This window comes from Pseudorca crassidens, chromosome 6 (genome assembly GCF_039906515.1).
Source record: "Pseudorca crassidens isolate mPseCra1 chromosome 6, mPseCra1.hap1, whole genome shotgun sequence".
Taxonomy (NCBI): Eukaryota; Metazoa; Chordata; class Mammalia; order Artiodactyla; family Delphinidae; genus Pseudorca; species Pseudorca crassidens.
Genome location: NC_090301.1, coordinates 34,515,047 through 34,535,738, shown reverse-complemented (window position 1 = coordinate 34,535,738; position 20,692 = coordinate 34,515,047). Strand labels below are relative to the sequence as shown.

The following is a 20,692-nucleotide window of genomic DNA, read 5'->3' as shown; positions in this document are numbered from 1 at the left end:
GCCAGTAAGTGTTGAAGTAAGTATCTCTGGAAGAAGCAAAGCTAGGGAATACTTAGGTGTTATGTACTGTGGCTTACATTCCTAAAAGAGAACTGACTGGTTGAAAGCAGTCAACTGTGGCCAAGTATGACATAATCCCATGGACAGTTTTAAACAGCGTGAACAAAGGTGACTTTTTTTTAAAGAGGGAGCTAGTAAGTCAAATGAGAGCTGAATGATTATTAAAATGTGTGTTTAAATTTAACACATTATTTCACTCAAGGGGAAGAAAATCTAAGATGCCCAGCATATGAAATATATGTAGTTGAAAGACACACATCCATAGGTGGCACAGGAAATTTTAAAATTAAGCTGGATTTGTCTTTCAATTTGTACTGGCAAACAGCCTGTTCAGCAGTGTATCTGTAGGGCTGCTTGAAAATTTTCGATATGGCAGACACGATATCACAGAGCAAACCATTTATTCACTGCTGTGAAAAACTGCAGTGCTATTATTAGATTCTAGAAAAAATAATTTATGGGATGAAACAAAAAGTCACACAATTTAATATCATAAATATTGGATACCATGGGGCTTCCCTGGTGGTGCAGTGGTTAAGAATCCACCTGCCAATGCAGGGGACATGGGTTCGAGCCCTGGTCCGGGAAGATCCCACGTGCCATGGAGCAACTAAGCCCGTGTGCCACAACTACTGAGCTTGCACTCTAGAGCCCACGAGCCACAACTACCGAGCCCACGTGCCATAACTACTGAAGCCCGTGCGCCTAGAGCCCGTGCTCCCAAGAAGAGAAGCCACCGCAATGAGAAGCCTGCACACCACATAGAAGAGTAGCCCCCGCTCGCCGCAACCAGAGAAAACCTGCGCGCAGCAACGAAGACCCAATGCAGCCAAAAATAAAATAAATAAATTTAAAAATATATAGTGGATACCAATGTAATAAGGGTTATCCTGGTTATCCAGCTGATACTTTATTAGTAGCCTGAAAATCCCCCTAGGGAAAAAAAAAAACAAACAGAAATTCAAATCCACAATGTTAACATTCAAAGATAACAGCTAATAGTAAAATACACAAAGAGTGTGAAACACCTGGCCTGTCTGTATTACCTTCTGTTCCTTTCTCAAGGAACATCGTATCCTGGTCTACTTAAAAAGGAGAAGCTTTTTTATTTCCTTTTAAAGAAAATCTAGGCGTACAGCTGACCCTTGAACAGCACGGGTTTGAACTGCGTGGGTCTACTTATGCGTGGATATTTTTCAACAGTAAACACTACAGTACCACACAGCCCCCAGTGAGTTGAACCTGCGGATGCGGAGGGACTGCGGATATGGAGGGCTGACTGTAAGTTAGGCATGGATTGACCCCCACGTTGTTCAGGGTCAACTTGTGTTTTTTTAGACTACAGGTTGGTCCACTATAGAAAACTTGTAATATATAATAAAAACTAAAGAGGAAAATATTAACCCCATAACCTTAAAATAACAGCCACTAATATTTGATGTGGAGATCATACGTGCATATGCTGCTTTCTCAAGTCTTTGTGGAACAAGGCAGTGTGAAAACATAAATTCATGCATTTACATATGGTACACACCATTTTATACCTCTCTTTTTCACTTATTGATTTTCCCATGTCTTTAAAAATTCTTCCTAAAGTTTTTAATGTCTGCTCATCTATCGTACCACAAACTGACCATTTCCCTACTGGTTTTGGATGTTCACATTACTTCCAATTTTAATTAATAAAAAATATTAATTTATTAAATTAAATACAATTATAAATAAATACTCTTTCATACTTTGGACTGTTTCTGTAAGAGTGTGTACCAAGTAGAATTATTGGGTTGGAAGCAGTGTTACACAAACCAAGTTCCCCAGAAGTCCCTGGATTTGGCAAAAATTTTAAACCTTTTGCATTTTCATTTTTATGACAGTCTAGAAGATAATTTCTATAAGCATATTTTGGATCATCTGAATGACCACTTTATAACTAAGTACTACCACTGACTACACTGCTGAATTTTGGTGAAGATTTTTTGATCAATCACATTCATACCAAGTAAAGACTAAATTACATTGGAGTGTACGGAATGAACCAAAAAAGCTTTGGAGACTAGCACACAGACATTTAGGTATGCCCAACTAAAAAATAATTGCATTAGAGCATTTACATTGCATGGATTCCCAAGTTTATATGTAATAACTTGCAATAGTCCATTAGGAGTAAGCATAATAGTAAAATTAAATGAACACTTTTTCTATTCCCAATTCCATCAAAAATTTTGATTAGATATTCATTTAATACATATTTCACTATTACTGCAATGATAACCTTCAAGTGTACAAAAACAGCTTTATACAGTAACAAAATTCACTGAAATTAGCATTTGAGGGTTAACATCACAAGGGAGTCTTGTGATGATAAAGTTGCGTATCTTGATTGTGGTAGTTACACAAGGCTACACGTGACAAAACTGCACAGACCTAAACACACACACATGCACAAATGGGTGCACATATCAATGGTGAAATCTGAATAAGCTCTCTGGATTATGCCAATGTCAGTCTCCTAGTTTTAACACTGCACTGTGGTATGAGTTACTGGCAGGGGGTTGGCTGGGAAAGGAATGCTCAGGACTTGCCTCTTACGTTTCTCTGTGGCCTCCTGTGAGGCTACTCAACGCCTTTTTTCAACAGGTTAATTATGCAATTTATTTTTTCCTGGCTTATGCTGTATACAACTTTCCTTAACCTTTATTAATTGCTTTTATTAATTCAGGTATGCCTCTTGGTTTAGGCTGCTGAAGGGCTTCACTGGAGACACTATACAAAGATGTTCAAGATTTAAGAGGATGAGCTTTGGAACCATGCAGATTTGGATCAAAATCTCTGTGCCCTTTACTATCTACCTTAGAGGAGCTGTGAGGATCAAATGAGCTATTTCACGTAAAGGGCCCTGTGTTTGAATCATAATGTTCAATATGTAATTAAAAATAACTATCAAATTTAAGTAAAATCCATCAAAATTCTGCTTTTTCCTCTATGATGAACATTGAGATGCTCTTACTCAGAAACATAAAAATCTATTAAAAACAAAAATGCTGGTACTCTTGCTTTATTATTATATTTATTATTATTATTTATTATTACTACTGAGTAGTCTGCCTAATGCATAATCCAGTACTGGCAACTATTATTACTACTATTTCTCTCAATCCTGCAAACTAAGTAAGGACTTTAGTATAGCCATTAAAACCTAGTATGGCATATCTTAAAATATATAGAGTTTTTTGAAAAAGAAACTATAGTTTTCATTCTTACCTCGCGTTAGGGGTAAGGCTTCGTAAGACATGAGTTAGGGAACTAAGTGGTAGTGATCCAGATTGTTTAACCAGAAGAGAATTCTCATAGGAGGTTTCTTCAGTATAATGACTATATGTAGTAGTTTCATACCAGAGCCAGTTATAAAGACTCTGCTTTGCATGATCCCACACTAGAGTACATGATCAAAGAAAACAAGAATTACTAATTATTTTCATATTGTCTTGTTACTAGATTCCACTCTAGGAAAGAACAGAAAGCATTAAATAAAAAGTGAATCCTGAAAATTTTCATTTTTGCTATTTCCCCATCCAAATCAGTACCTCACAATCTAATTTCACTGTCAATCAACATCTGAATCTTTATTTGTATATTAAATACAAGTTATTAGCACTACCAAGGCATTCTTTTAAAAATTTTAATAATTTAACATTTTATTTTATAGGATTATCACAAAGTCTGAATTAAATGCATAAAATAAATGTTGCAATTCCACAAAGAAGAGTAGAAAGAAACCAAAATAATAGTTGGGTCTCCTCTCCTTCATGAAACTTTAGCTGTAAAACACACCCTTTACTATGTAAATTTTTATTTCCAAGAATTATGTTCTAAATCAGATTAAGGACACCTATATTTTTGGCAACTATGTCTTTAAACACACAACAAAGGAAAAGCATACTTTAAAACAATAAAAATGCTGTGACAACATTAAGAAAATTAATTTTCAAAGACTGATATCTCAAGAAGGAAAAATAGTAATATTTAACTTACTGAGAGGAGCATTGAGGTGATCAATAGATGCTATAAGGTATATATTACGTAAAGATGACAACTGTCCAATAATCTGCTGGCTTTTGTCTCCTCTCAACATTTGGCTATCCAAATTGTGGATAAGAAGAAAGAGTTCTAAAGAAGATTCTAAAAGGAAAGAGAATGCATTATTATTTTCAGTGAGTACTTGTGAAGCCCCCTACCACATGCAGGGACTGTATTAAAGAATATATCAAAGTAGCACAGGACAAAAGAACTATTGCTTAGGTGTATGCAATTTATTTGAGAAGCTATGTCAGTCATTCATAAAACAGGCAAGACATTATTATAGTCTTTAAAAAAAAAAGAAATTCATTGGAAATCAGTAGACACTGGAGCAGTTAGAGACTTAACCAGAATGGTTAACACTTGAATCAGACCATGAAGAAACCAGTTTTAATACGGCATAGGAAATAAGGCAAGATACATATCGGATTGGAGGTGAATCTGTGCATGTTGAATTGCAAGGTGGGATAAAGGAGGGAGTCGTCCCCTCCTCCAAAAAAAAGAGTTCTCATTAAGCATTAAGAGAGAATATAGAAAACCCTGGTTATCACAAAAGCCAAGAGACAAAAGAAGGGGAGAGGCTTAGGATATTGCCCAAGGCATGAGGAAGGTCAGAGAAGTAAAATATCATAAAAGCCAGTGAAGGAAGAATCTGGATGATGGAGATGTCAACACCATCAAATACTGGCGAGATCAACATAAACAAAGGGTGAGGCAAGGTCAGTGTTTTTAGCATGAAAAAAATTACAGGTGATCTTCAAGCATACAATTCAGGTAGCACAGAGGCAAGAAATTAAGAAGGAAACAAACAGTAGAAGGCAGGACATGTCTTCAAAAGCTCTCAAATCATATTGAAATACGGAAATAAAATAGAGTAAAAGGGCAGTAGAATCAGGTAAATATTTTTCTTAAGATGGAAGAAGTTCTATACATGTTTAAAAGCCATTGCTAAGTCCCTCAGGAGCTGGTAAGAAATGGGACATTGGCATTTATGACAAAAGATGAGCCTTTTAAAGAGAATAAGTACATTTCTCTTCCACTGGGGATAGAGGGACAAGAGAGACAATATAGTGACAAAGATTCTGAGATGACACATTTTTGAAAGTCCAAGGTTCCTTAAATTCTAGAAGTTACCATAGTCAGTATTTAAATTATATGTAAACAAACATATAATTATTATATTACATATGTAATATACAATTATAATTTATATAATTCATAATTATATAACATCTATATTATAACTATGTAAAACATTTATATGATTTATACAATTATAAATTAATATAAATTATATTTAGATAATACAGATTATATAATATATAAATATTTATTATAATACAGATTATATATAATAGAGTAACTACATATAAATATATATAAAAAATGATTCAGGCACCTATTTTAGTGAGCGTACAAACAATATCAAAATCATCCATTAAATCATTAAGCATAACCAATTACTCCATTTAATTGTTAAGCAATGACTAAATGACAATTGTTAGACCCTAAATAATTTTATTTTTAATTTTCTGAAATGCTCATATAACAAGAACATTCACACCAAAAGAACAACAAATGTTTTGTCCCCCATTTCTCAGATTTTAGTATACGAAATTATTCAAATGCATTGATGCTTACTCAGGATAAAGATAAGAATGCTTTATAAACATATTAAACAATATAAAACTATCGGACATAGAGGTACCAATTAACTGGAAACACTTTACACTGGCCAAACAAAACTTGAAAATTATCCTGAAATAAAAGGTTTTGGGGGGGAAAAAAAGAGGCTTTGGCTATATAAATTCAAGGTAGCAGGAGTAATTCTTTCCTGTTAGGTAAGTTAGAGTTCACAGAAAAAGTTCACAGAAAAATATTTTAAAGAAATCAAAATCTAAATCAGCATTGAGAGAAGTGTCATTATTAAAACAATCCTCAATTTTATGTATACTAGTACACAAATAAGTACGCTTAGCTTCACCCTAAAACTACAGAGCATCTCCTTCACGTTACCTTCTTTAAATTTGTTTATTATCCAGTCTAGCTGATCCAGCACACTGCGGAAAGTACCCATATGATTAAGGACTTCTTCTGTTATAGAATTCAGGATCTATGTCATAAAAGTGCAAGAGGTACATCAGTTATAACTTATTCTGTCATGTAGGATAAATACAACTAGCAAACCAATCCTTTTTTTTTTTTTTTTTTTTTGGTACGTGGGCCTCTCACTGTTGTGGCCTCTCCTGTTGCGGAGCACAGGCACCGGATGTGCAGGCTCAGCGGCCATGGCTCAAGCCGCTCCACATGTGGGACCTTCGCGGACCGGGGCACGAACCCGTGTCCCCTGCATCGGCAGGCGGACTCCCAACCACTGCGCCACCAGGGAAGCCCCAATCTTTTTAATAAATTAAAAATAAATTTGGATTTCCCACTAAGTCTGAAAAATCACTTCAAAAATTCTACTGGTACTTAAGTACATCTAATTCATTTCTTTGCATAAGTTATCGCTAAAAGGAAACAGGGAAGAATAGCAAAGGTGTAAATATAACATAAGCAGGTAGTAAAAACAAAACAAAACCAAAAACTAACAATATGAAAAATATTAGAAAACTATAGATTTATCAAATGAAAGAGGACCCAAACATTAAAGACACTTTTAAAAAGGAATATTACATTGGTTAATATCCAGAACTCAAAAGGTTTAAATTAACTTTCAAATGATGAAGAGATATGAGCATCTGGAGTAAAAATGATCAAAGAACTATAAACCATTCTTATATTTTTATTATTTTTAGAGCACTAAAGTGACATAAAAGCATAATAAAATTGAAGTCCCCCATAATCCTATTCTTGAGAGAAGTACTGTTGGTATTCAATGTAGTAAACAAAGCTAACATTTCCCTAAGATTTAATACATTATCAGTTACCAAATAGGAAATTCAAGGATGGGGATTCAAAGCTAGAACCCTCTGAGTCCAAACACATGATCTTAAGCACTGTGCAATCCTACTAGTGTGAAAACTATTGCAATAAAAACAAAAACTGAATGCTCCAGAATATGAAATAGCATCCTCATTAACATGGGGATATGGATTGGCAGGGGATATGATGTTGTTCCTTTTAACATTTTTAAAACTTACTGATTTCACACTGATTCCAGGAAAGAAGCCATTGATGACAACATGAATGCAATCTTGCAGCATGGTGGTTCGAAATCTTTCCAGTAAATCTCTCTTAGAACCCAAACCATAAAGCACAATGTTGAACCCCAGGCTGTAAGAAAAACAGCACTCATGAAATTAAAGTTCAGTACTTCTTCTTCTTTTTTTTTTTTTTTGTGGTACGCGGGCCTCTCACTGTTGTGGCCTTTCCCGTTGCGAAGCACAGGCTCCGGACGCGCAGACTCATAGGCCATGCGTGGCTCACGGTCCCAGCCGCTCCGCGGCATGTGGGATCCTCCCGGACTGGGGCACGAACCCGCGTCCCCTGCATCGGCAGGCAGACTCTCAACCACTGCACCACCAGGGAAGCCCAAGTTCAGTACGTCTTATTGCCAATTTTATAATCAACCAGTTTCCTTAATTTAAGCTTATAAAGAATACAAGAAGAAATGGCATGGCTAAATAACTATTGACTCCCAACTTATATAAAGCAAAAGCACAATTTTATTATCTGTACACCAAGCTTGCAGTTCCAACTTTCTCTCAAACTCCTACTACCTTTCAAGTAATAAGAGGCAAGGGAGAACATGGCACTAGGTACAAGACACTAAAAAGTCTTATAGGCTGAAGCAGAGTTTTAACTGATAGATTAAACTGGAAAAGTAATCAGGGGCCAGGTCACAAAAGTGTTGTTAAATCAACTAAGACATTAATTGGATTTTATTCCAAGGAACATAAGCATTTAAAAGTAAAGAGTCAGGTGTTAAGTGAAAGGTTTTAATAGGAAAGTAACATGATCTTTTTAGAAGATTACATTGACTGAGTGGGGGAATGGATAGGAAGGAGGGTAAAACCACCAAAGACTATGGACTTCAATTAGGTGTCACGGAGACAAATGTGTCAAGAGCTTTACAGGTCAAATTGGTTGGATTTGGAGAGTGATTAGACATGGAAGGTTAAGTGAAAGGGACAATTAAGAATAGCTCAGTTTTTTGGCATAGACTGCATGAATGGGGTGCATCCACTATGCGAGGTAGCTGGGGCAGGTGGGATTGAGGGATTTAAGATAAGTTAAATTTTATGTATATTGAATTATTTACAGGACTTCCACATGGACACTTCCAATATACATTCACATTTGCTGCTGAGGAGTGAGATCTGGCTGGGCTAGAGATATAGTTACGGCAGTTATTCACATACAAAAAGCAACTGAAGCCAAGAGAGTAAATGAGACAACCCAGAACACCAAGCACTAGGGGTCAGGCTAAAGTTCAACTCCATGATTTTTTAACGGAGGTCAATCAGAAACAGTATTTACGTGATGCTCTGTAGCAATGCAGGATAGCCTGGAAATAGAAAAGAAAAGAGATAACCCCCAAAGGCAGAGATTAGCAAAATAGAAGCAGCAGAAAAAAAGAAGCAAGGGAGTTCAGAGAGCTAGCAATTCTACTAAAGTAGCTGACTATGAGGTCTAGGCTGGGAAGCAAAGCAAATCAAGTTATCAAAGCTGACATATGGGAAGAAAGAAGAATTGGTGGACTGGGGTATGGGATCAGAGTGAAGATCCGCCTTATAAATTCAAAATGAACAGGTCCATAAATAGTTATTGAGAGAAGGTAAGGTCCTAACAGGGAAGATAATCATTTTCTTACTAGCATACTCCTTTGATTTATTATTGGCAAAGAAAACCAGGATCAACTGGGGGAAATTGTGGCAACTTTTATGTTCTTACTGCACCATTCACATTTTAGCATACACTTCAAGCACTTCTTTATATTAAGGTCCTTTTAAATACAAATATAAAAGTAACTATAGAAAAACATTACTATGTTTTAATCTTTATCATTCTTCTAGGTGTTTTAATGGAAATTTAAATTTAACCTGAGGTATTTGAAAAATGATAAAGTTAAAAAAATATTCTAAGAAACAATTTTAAAATGGTAAAATAATGTTTAGAGAACAGATCTCATGAAATTCTGAAGGTCTACAGTACATGTAAACAGAATGAGATTGAAAGAAAAATATATATTCTTTCATTTTAGAGACTCTGAATTAAAATCTAACTGATATATTTATCAATCTTGACAAATTATATTTTCAAATATTTTTATAAGTAATAACTCTAAGAAAGGCTATTTTACACAATAGCTTTCAAGTCTGATTAAACTTAGAAAAGACAGGGCTTCCCTGGTGGCGCAGTGGTTGAGAGTCTGCCTGCCGATGCAGGGGACACGGGTTCGTGCCCCGGTCCGCAAAGATCCCACATGCCACGGAGCGGCTGGGCCCGTGAGCCATGGCCGCTGAGCCTGCGCGTCCGGAGCCTGTGCTCCGCAATGGGAGAGGCCACAACGGTGAGAGGCCCGCGTACTGCAAAAAAAAAAAAAAAAACACTTAGAAAAGACAAATTTCTTGAAAATTGGAATTTCTGAGAAGAGTCATATAATAATATGACATTTCTACATTTGGGTCATAAAATTGGGAAAACACCTGTTTTTTCAAATTTTTACATATAAATAAAAATACATATCAAGTTCATTGCAAAAAGAAAATTAAATGTCAAACTGCTTTGATTTTAACATAGACATGTAAATATATATTATTCTTTATTTTACAAAGGTTTACAATGATAATAGTACTTACTGTAACTGCAACATCCATTTATGAAATAACTGTTCATATTGTTGATTTAGTTGTTTAAGTTCAGCAGAAAAGGAAGGAGAAACCTTGCTCAGTAAGTTATGCAAAGTTTGCTTTAAAAAAAAAAAAGGAAGAGGGAGGGAAGAAAATCACTCTCAATCCACATTACATCACATCAATCCATACTAAAAATATTTCCTTAGAGGTAGAGGTTAGAAGAGGCCATTAGTGGAAATATTACTTTAATCAGGTTTGGTAATGAGTGCATCTACTGAGAATACACATAATATTTCAATATTTCTTTCTTAAAATGTTTTATACATTCTTTAAGTACAAATATGTAAAACAGTAAAGAATTTGCTACATTTTCTCTAGAACCATTTACATGACTATAAATTCCAAATATCAATGTAAGTCTTTAATTTCTAAAAATATTGTTACCATAAGGAGACAATTAAACCTGCCTCCCAGCTTTGACAACAAATCCAGACACTCTTTTAAAAACCTATGGATTTGAAAAAATGTAAAAGCTTAAGGTAACAGTTCAATATTAATTCTCAGAAAACAGTCAAGTTTCTTTATAATTTACCATTATCATTAGTAAAATTCACTGCTCCTCTTTAAAAGCTGTTTCTAACAAATCCTTTATCTTTGGTAAGTACGGCAAAGTTCTTAAAACAATAATGTAAAAATAAACTGAGGAAGATACATTGCTCTGTACCCAAAACTTGAAAATTCATGCTAGTGACTCAAACACAGCTCACTTCTTGAAATGAAAACTCTAGTAAAAAGCTGTATATGCATTTCTACCCTGGCACTACTGTGTTTTCATGATTTTAGCCTTTAAGTAAAATATTTTTTAATACTGAAGACTAGAGCAGCAACCAAGATTCCAGGCACTCTAGCCTATACAGTTTTTATTCATCCATATACTTAAAGAGAAATAGGACAAATTCTAAGTAAAACTGTAAAGTAGTAGATTTCAAAAATTTCTCTCTCCATCTGATGTTTTTTCCCCTAACGTCTAGAGCCCTGAAAAGCAGATAAAGCACTAGTGTCATTTTCAGTAGTTATTTATACTGTATTATCAGAGCATACTCACACTTAGTGTGAACTCTGAAATGTTATGTCACCTATTCACCTTCATTTCAAACTTTAGTATTTGTGCAGAATTACATTACTAGCCCCAATACTTGCCCCTCCTCCTATCTGTACCCTTTGCCATGTGACTTTGCAATCCCTCCCACTAAACGGGTGGAATCTAGTCCCCATCCCCTGTTCTGTGGCTTTGTTTTCAGCCACGTGATTTACTGTGGCCACTAGAATGAGGCAGAAGTGACACTGAGACCGTTTGAGCCCAGGCTTTAAGAGGTCTTTTGTTTTTCTACTTCTTCTGTCTCTGACATTTTTATAAGAAGAACATGCCTCTGCTAGCTTTCCAGGGAGGTCCAACAAGGAAGACAGACACGTGGAGCAAATCCTAGATCAGCCAACTCCCAGGTGACCCGCAGACATGAGAAATAAATGCTCACTGACACATGTTACTATGACCATACCTGTCAGCTATGTCCACAATTAATGAAAGACCTTCCTTTCTTCACTATCAGTAACAGGTGTTTCTTTCATCCTCCAACAGGTCTGTCTGTCTCTAGGTCCTATGAAGTCCTACTTTGACCCTAGATCCACTTCTCCTTCCCCCATGTTGCTTATATAAAAATACATGCGGGGCTTCCCTGGTGGCACAGTGGTTGACAGTCTGCTTGCCAATGCAGGGGGCATGGGTTCGTGCCCCAGTCCGGGAGGATCCCACATACTGTGGAACGGCTGGGCCCATGAGCCATGGCCACTGAGCCTGCGTGTCTGGAGCCTGTGCTCTGCAACGGGAGAGGCCACAGCAGTGAGAGGCCCGTGTACCGCAAAAGAAAGAAAAAAGAAATACATGCACTAAGGAAGAAGCAAGAGGAACTACAATCCTGCAGCAAGAGGAACTACAATCCTGAAGCAAGAGGAACTACAATCCTGTGGAACAAAAACCACATTCACAGAAAGACAGACAAGATGAAAAGGCAGAGGGCTATGCACCAGATGAAGGAACAAGATAAAACCCCAGAAGAACAACTAAATGAAGAGGAGACAGGCAATTGTCCAGAAAAAGAATTCAGAATAATGATAGTGAAGATGATCCAGGACCTCGGAAAAAGAATGGAGGCAAAGATCGAGAAGATGCAAGAAATGTTTAACAAAGATCTAGAAGAATTAAAGAACGAACAAACAGAGATGAACAATACAATAACTGAAATGAAAAATACACTAGAAGGAATCAATAGCAGAATAACTGAGGCAGAAGAACAGATAAGTGACCTAGAAGACAGAATGGTGGAATTCACTGCTGTGGAACAGAATAAAGAAAAAGAATGAAAAGAAATGAAGACAGCCTAAGAGACCTCTGGGACAACATAAAACACAACAACATTCGCATTATAGGGGTCCCAGAAGGAGAAGAGAGAGAAGAGAGAAAGGATCCGAGAAAGTATCTGAAGAGATTATACTCGAAAACTTCCCTAACATGGGAAAGGAAAGAGCCACCCAAGTCCAGGAAGCGCAGAGAGTCCCATAGAGGATAAACCCAAGGAGAAACACGCTGAGACACACAGTAATCAAACTGGCAAAAATTAAAGACAAAGAAAAATTATTGAAAGCAGCAAGGGAAAAATGACAAATAATATACAAGGAAAATCCCATAAGGTTAACAGCTGATCTCTCAGCAGAAACTCTACAAGCCAGAAGGGAGTGGCATGATATACTTAATGTGATGAAAGGGAAGAACCTACAACCAACATTACTCTACCCAGCAAAGATCTCATTCAGATTCAACAGAGAAATCAAAAGCTTTACAGACAAGCAAAAGCTAAGAGAATTCAGCACCACCAAACCAGCTCTACAACAAATGCTAAAGGAACTTCTCTAAGTGGGAAACACAAGAGAAGAAAAGGACCTACAAAAACAAACCCAAAATGGTAACAGGAACATACACATCGATAATTATCTTAAACGTGAATGGATTAAATGCTCCAACCAAAAGACACAGGCTTGCTGAATGGATACAAAAACAAGACCCATATATACGCTGTCTACAAGAAACCCACTTCAGACCTAGGGACACATTCAGACTGAAAGTGAGTGGATGGAAAAAGATATTCCATGCAAATGGAAATCAAAAGAAAGCTGGAGTAGCAATTCTCGTATCAGACAAAATAGACTTTAAAATAAAAACTGTTACAAGAGATAAGGAAGGACACTACCTAATGATCAAAGGATCAATCCAAAAAGAAGATATAACAATTATAAATGTTTATGCACCCAACACAGGAGAACCTCAATACATAAGGCAAATGCTAACAACCATGAAAGGAGAAATTGACAGTAACACAATCATAGTAGGGGACTTTAACACCCCACTTACACCAATGGACAGATCATCCAAACAGAAAATAAATAAGGAAACACAAGCTTTAAATGACACAATAGACCAGGTAAATTTAATTGATATTTATAGAACATTCCACTTAAAAGTAGCAGAATACACTTTCTTCTCAAGTGCACACGGAACATTCTCCAGGACAGATCATATCTTGGGTCACAAATCAAGCCTCAGTAAATTTAAGAAAACTGAAATCATAGCAAGCATCTTTTCTGACAACATTATGAGATTAGAAATCAATTACGGGGAAAAAAACATAAAAAACACAAATACATGGAGGCTAAACAATACATTACTAAATAACCAAGAGATCACTGAAGAAATCAAAGAGGAAATCAAAAAGTACCTAGAGACAGGGCTTCCCTGGTGGCACAGTGGTTAAGAATCTGCCTGCCTACGCAGGGGACATGGGTTCGAGCCCTGGTTGGGGAAGATCCCCACATGCCGCGGAGCAACTAAGCCTGTGAGCCACAACTACTGAAGCCTGCATGCCTGGAGTCCGTACTCTGCAACAAGAGAAGCCACCACAATGAGAAGCTCACACACCACAACAAAGAGTAGTCCCCACTTGCCACAACTAGAGAAAGCCCACGCACAGCAACGAAGATCCAATGCAGCCAAAAATAAATAAATAAAATAAGTAAATTTATTTAAAAAAAAAAAAAGAAGTACCTAGAGACAAATGACAATGAAAACACGAAGATCCAAAACCTATGGGATGCAGCAAGAGCAGTTCTAAGAGGGAAGTTTATAGCTATACAAGCCTACCTCAAGAAACAAGAAAAATCTCAAATAAACAATCTAACCTTACACCTTAAGGAACTAGAGAAAGAAGAACAAACAAAACCCAAAGTTAGCAGAAGGAAGAAATTATAAAGATCAGAGCAGAAATAAATGAAACAGAAACAAAGAAAGCAATAGCAAAGATCAATAAAACTAAAAGCTGGTTCTTTGAGAAGATAAACAAAATTGATAAACCATTAGCCAGACTTATCAAGAAAAAGAGGGAGAGGACTCAGATCAGTAAAATTAGAAATGAAAAAGGAAAGTTACAACAGACACCGCAGAAATACAAAGCATCCTAAGAGACTACTACAAGCAACTCTATGCCAATAAAATGGACAATCTGGAAGAAATGGACAAATTCTTAGAAAGGTATAATCTTCCAAGACTGAACCAGGAAGAAATAGAAAATATGAACAGACCAATCACAAGTAATGAAATTAAAACTGTGATTAAAAATCTTGCAACAAACAAAAGTCCAGGACCAGATGGCTTCACAGGTGAATTCTATCAAACATTTAGAGAAGAGCTAACACCCATCCTTCTCAAACTCCTCCAAAAAATTGCAGAGGAAGGAACACTCCCAAACTCATTCTACCAGGCCACCATCACCCTGATACCAAAACCAGACAAAGATACTACAAAAAAAGAAAATTACAGACCAATATCACTGATGAATATAGATGCAAAAATCCTGAACAAAATACTAGCAAACAGAATCCAACAACACATTAAAAGGATCATACACCATGATCAAGTGGGATTTATCCCAGGGATGCAAGGATTCTTCAGTATACGCAAATCAATCAATGTGACACACCATATTAACAAAGTGAAGAACAAAAACCATATGATCATCTCAATAGATGGGCATTTAGGTTGATGCAGCAAAAGCTTTTGACAAAATGTGACAAAATTCAACACCCATTTATGATAAAAACTCTCCAGAAAGTGGGCAGACAGGGAACCTACCTCAACATAATAAATGCCATATATGACAAACCCACAGCAAACATCATTCTCAATGGTGGAAAACTTAAAGCATTTCCTCTAAGATCAGGAACAAGACAAGGATGTCCACTCTCGCCACTATTATTCAACAGAGTTTTGGAAGTCTGAGCCATGGCAATCAGAGAAGAAAAAAGAAAAGGAATACAAATTGGAAAAGAAGAAGTAAAACTGTCACTGTTTGCAGATGACATGATACTATACACAGAGAATCCTAAAGATGCCACCAGAAAACTACTAGAGCCGATCAATGAATTTGGTAAAGTTGCAGGAAACTAAATTAATGCACAGAAATCTCTTGCACTCCTATACACTAATGATGAAAAATCTGAAAGAGAAAATAAGGAAACACTCCCATTTACCATTGCAACAAAAAGAATAAATACCTAGGAATAAACCTACCTAGGGAGACAAGAGACCTGTATGCAGAAAACTATAAGACACTGTTGAAAGAAATTAAAGATGATACCAACAGATGGAGAGATATACCATGTTCTTGGATTGGAAGAATCAATACTGTGAAAATGACTATACTACCCAAAGCAATCTACAGATTCAATGCAATCCCTATCAAATTACCAATGGCATTTTTCACAGAACTAGAGCAAAAAATCTTAAAATTTGTATGGAGACACAAAAGACCCTGAATAGCCAAAGCAGTCTTGAGGGAATAAAACGGAGCTGGAGGAATCAGACTCCCTCACTTCAGACTATACTACAAAGCTACAGTAGTCAAGACAATATGGTACTGGCACAAAAACAGAAATATAGATCAATGGAACAGGACAGAAAGCCCAGAGTTAAACCCACGCACCTATGGTTAACTCATCTATGACAAAGGAGGCAAGGATATACAGTGGAGAAAAGACAGTCTCTTCAATAACTGGTGCTGGGAAAACTGGACAGCTCTGTGTAAAAGAATGAAATTACAACACTCCCTAACACCATACACAAAAGTAAACTCAAAATGGATTAAAGACCTAAATATAAGACCGGACACTCTAAAACTCTTAGAGGAGGGCTTCCCTGATGGTGCAGTGGTTGAGAGTCTGCCTGCCGATGCAGGGGACACAGGTTTGTGCCCCAATCGGGAAGATTCCACATGCTGTGGAGCGGCTAGGCCCGTGAGCCATGGTTGCTGAGCCTGCGCATCCGGAGCCTGTGCTCCGCAACAGGAGAGGCCACAACAGTGAGAGGCCTGCGTACCGCAAAAAAAAAAAAACCTCTTAGAGGAAAACATAGGAAGAACACTCTTTGACATAAATCACAGCAAGATCTTTTTTGATCCATCTCCTAGAATAATGGAAATAAAAACAAAAATAAACAAATGGGACCTAATGAAACTTAAAAGTTTTTTCAAAGCAAAGGAAAGTACAAACAAGATGAAAAGACAACCCTCAGAATGGGAGAAAATATTTGCAATCGAATCAACAGACGAAGGATTAATCTCCAAAATATATAAACAGCTCATGCAGCTCAATATTAAAAAAACAAACAACCCAATCCAAAAATGGGCAGAAGACCTAAACAGACATTTCTCCAAAGAGAACATACAGATGGCCAAGAAGCACATGAAAAGATGCTCAACATCACTAATTATAAGAGAAACGTAAATCAAAACTACAATGAGGTATCACCTCACACCAGTTAGAATGGTCATCATCAGAATATCTACACACAACAAATGCTGGAGAGGGTGTGGAGAAAAGGGAACCCTCTTGCACTGTTGGTGGGAATGTAAATTGATACAGCCACTATGGAGAACAGTATTCAGGTTCCTTAAAAAACTAAAAGTAGAATTACCATATGACCCAGCAATCTTGACTAATGGGCATATACCCAGAGAAAACCATAATTCAAAAAGACACATGCACCCCAATATTCACTGAAGCACTATTTACAATAGCCAGGTCATGGAAGCAACCTAAATGCCCATCAACAGACAAATGGATAAAGAAGATGTGGTACATATATACAATGGAATATTACTCAGCCATAAAAAGGAACCAAATTGGGTCATTTGTAGAGATGTGGATGAATCTACAGACTGTCATACAAATGAAGTAAGTCAGAAAGAGAAAAGTAAGTATCATATATTAACACATATATGTGGAACCTAGAAAAATGGTGCAGATGAATTGGTTTGCAGTGCAGAAAGAGACACAGATGTAGAGAACAAACATATGGACACCAAGGGGCGAAAGTGGTGGGATGAACTGGGAGACTGGGATTGACATGTATACACTGATGTGTATAAAACTCATGACTAAAAAGAACCTGCTGTATAGAAAAAAAAAATACATGCACTAAGCAGACGTTAGTGCCATCTCTTCCTTGAACAGCTTGGTTTCTTGACACATGTTTTCAGCTAGTCTCTGATCTGAGTTGCAATACCTATGAGACAGGTGGAAAGAAACAAACAAAACAGAAAAAAACAAAAACCCCCAACCACACAGCACCACGTCATCCAAGCCATAGAGGTTTACCCTATGGTAAACCTCTCTTCTCTCTTTTCTATAGCTTGAAAACTCTGTCAAAAGCCCTGTATACCTTAGGAAATTGCACTGAATTCCTATTTCAGAAAATAATAAAATCTTGATTCTCTCTGAGTCAATAACAATCTCTTCTTGACTTAAATTATCAAGCCCACTTTCTTTTTTTTTTTTGGCTGCATGGCTTGTGGGATCTTAGTTCCCTGACCAGGGACTGAACCCATGCCCCTGCAGTGGAAGTGCAGAGTCCTAACCAAGGATCGCCAGGGAAGTTCCTCAAGCCCACTTGCTAATGAAAGATTTTCTTATTCAGATGGTTCTTTGTCCTCTGTTAGTGAGGTATCTGTCAAAGCCCTGAGTCTAACTGTATGCTATTTTTTAATAAAACGAGACACTGGAACCAGAGTATACAGCAACCTTGTTACCTTACTGCAATGGGCAGGCTTTCCATAATAGCAAGAAGCAGAATATCCTCTGCTTTTTGCAAGGTTTTCAACTGAGAGTCAGGTCAGTCTTTGTTTTATGACCAGTGTGAGGTTCAATGAATATGTGGGTTAAATTGGTAACAGAAATTAATGGTACATGCATATCAAAGAAACTAAGACCCTGCACAGGGAACTATATTCAAAATCCTGTGATACATATATACAATGGAATATTATTAAGCCATAAAAAGGAACGAAACTGAGTTATTTGTCGTGAGGTGGATGGACCTAGAGACTGTCATACAGAGTGAAGTAAGTCAGAAAGAGAAAAACAAATACTGTATGCTAACACATATATATGGAATCTAAAAAAAAAAGAAAAGAAAAAAACAAGAAAATGGTCAGAAGAACCTAGGGGCAAGACGGCAATAAAGATGCAGACCTACTAGAGAATGGACTTGAGGATACGGGGAGGGGAAGGGTAAGCTGGGACAAAATGAGAGTGGCATGGACATATATACACTACCAAACATAAAATAGATAGCTAGTGGGAACCAGCCGCATAGCACAGGGAGATCAGCTCACTGCTTTGTGACCGCCTGGAGGGGTGGGATAGGGAGGGTGGGAGGGAGGGAGATGCAAGAGGGAAGAGATATGGGAACATATGTATATGTATAACTGATTCACTTTGTTATAAAGCAGAACTGACACACCATTGTAAAGCAATTATACTCTAATAAAGATGTTAAAAAAAGAAAATCCTGTGATAAACCATAATGGAAAAGAATATGAAAAAAATATATATACAGGTATAACTGAATCACTTTGCTGTACAGTAGAAATTAATACAACATTGTAAATCAACTATACTTCAATAAATTAAAAAAAGAAACTATGACCCTGATGATTATTATAGATCCTGAAGAAACAATAAATAAGAGAAAAATACGTAATTATACATGTATAATTAGAGTACGTCAAACAATTCTAATCCAGTGAACCAGTTACCATTTACAAAATAAAATATGCAATAGTGATGTCACACTAATTTGTGTTTCATTTGATCAGGACAGTATTCTGCTGTATGCACTTATTTTTCAGATTTGCTGCTTATGTACTATGTTTTTCAGCTCACAATAAGAACAATTTACAAGTAACACTCCTTGCAACATACCTGATCCAGTTTAGCCCTCTTTAGTTTCTGCAGTGTTCTATCAGAGGTTAAAACTTTTGAACTGCTGTGGGCTTCAAAATATTCTTCTACTAAGTCACTCTGAAAGTGGACAAAGCAAAGTGAGTTCTTAGTTTCAGATATTTGTTTTATATGAGGACTAGACAGTAATATTAGCATAAACAGGATATGTGAAATTCTTTACTTGGCAGTCAGTATTTTCTTTTTGAAGCAACAACACAGACTAAGGACCAAGCAAATTTAATTCCAGTAATAAAACTGAGTAACTCTTAGGGTCATAAAAGTTGAAGAAAATGACTAGATTGAAGTAGTCGGCCCAAAAACGATTCCTAAATTCCAACATATAATTCCCGTTTAGACTGGAAAAAAAAAAGGGTCTTTACAATCAGGACCTTTGTTTTGTCTCACACACTCCTAGCAAATCCTTTAATTAGTACAGTTGAAGGACTGTGGAAATGAGAAAGACATCAACAGCAAGGTAAAAAAAGACTTGCCTACTATTCCAGTAAAATGACTCACCACGTGTTCTACTGATTTGGGGCAGAACTGAGCTCCGTGGTGGTAAGGAAGGAATGGAAAGTCATTCAAGCAGGAGGCTTCCTAGACTGCTCTGAGTCTTTACAGAGCACGCTGGGATAATTAGCCTTTTCTCAGACCATAATATGTGCAGTGTTCTCCAAACGACCCAACATGGGTCCATAGTCACATCATTTAATACTTACGCTGTTACATCAGCAACGTTACAAAAATGAAACTATATAAAAAGGTATATACTGAGAAGTCTTGCCTCCAATTATCCAATTAAAATTTATTTAAAAGCTCTTTTATTCAACTGAATTGTCACCTTTAGCATATACTATGGTACTGATACGTGAATATGGATACAGAGAGGCCAGGATACGAAGTCCAGAAATAGACACAAATATATGCGGGAATTTATGTGAAAGGCTGAGAAAATGTAGAAAAGTGAAGAAAAAAAATTATGTTCATCCTCCCATTTGGATCTCTTAGGTAGCTTATCTTTGAGATATTACTGATTTTTCTTTAAAGTCTCTCTTCACTTACTGTTTTATCTCTTTTCATTTTCTTAGAAGGCGTTTCTTTGCAAACAGGAGCCGAAACTACTCTATTCTGAGCTTGAATCTGTTCGCTCAATATGACTTCATTAGTGTTCTCTTCACATTCCTGTACAACCCCTTCATCGTCCTCCGAGTTGGAAGCAGAATATTCACTTTCACTGTCAGAATGAAACCTTGGAACTGTGTGGGGAGGAAGCAATTGAGAAAATTGGACAGTTTGACAAAAGAGGCATTCTGGGGTATTAGGAAGAGTGTGGGCTTTGAAGTAAGAGATTGTGCCTTCTGGTTTTGTCA

At 36.8% G+C, this 20,692-nt stretch overlaps 1 protein-coding gene across 3 annotated transcripts in view; it reads right to left on the bottom strand.

The window, feature by feature from the left end:
• Positions 1 to 20,692, bottom strand: part of ORC2 (origin recognition complex subunit 2) — a 50,650-nt gene that overhangs the window by 4,391 nt on the left and 25,567 nt on the right. For all 3 annotated transcript variants that reach the window (XM_067741043.1, XM_067741044.1, XM_067741045.1), the window contains exons 9-16: positions 20,385 to 20,578; positions 19,302 to 19,400; positions 9,942 to 10,051; positions 7,281 to 7,413; positions 6,154 to 6,250; positions 4,093 to 4,239; positions 3,322 to 3,493; positions 932 to 993 (exon numbers count right to left, since the gene is read on the bottom strand). In XM_067741043.1, coding sequence (XP_067597144.1) covers positions 932 to 993; positions 3,322 to 3,493; positions 4,093 to 4,239; positions 6,154 to 6,250; positions 7,281 to 7,413; positions 9,942 to 10,051; positions 19,302 to 19,400; positions 20,385 to 20,578 — 1,014 coding nt within the window. The remainder of the gene's footprint in view (positions 1 to 931; positions 994 to 3,321; positions 3,494 to 4,092; positions 4,240 to 6,153; positions 6,251 to 7,280; positions 7,414 to 9,941; positions 10,052 to 19,301; positions 19,401 to 20,384; positions 20,579 to 20,692) is intronic.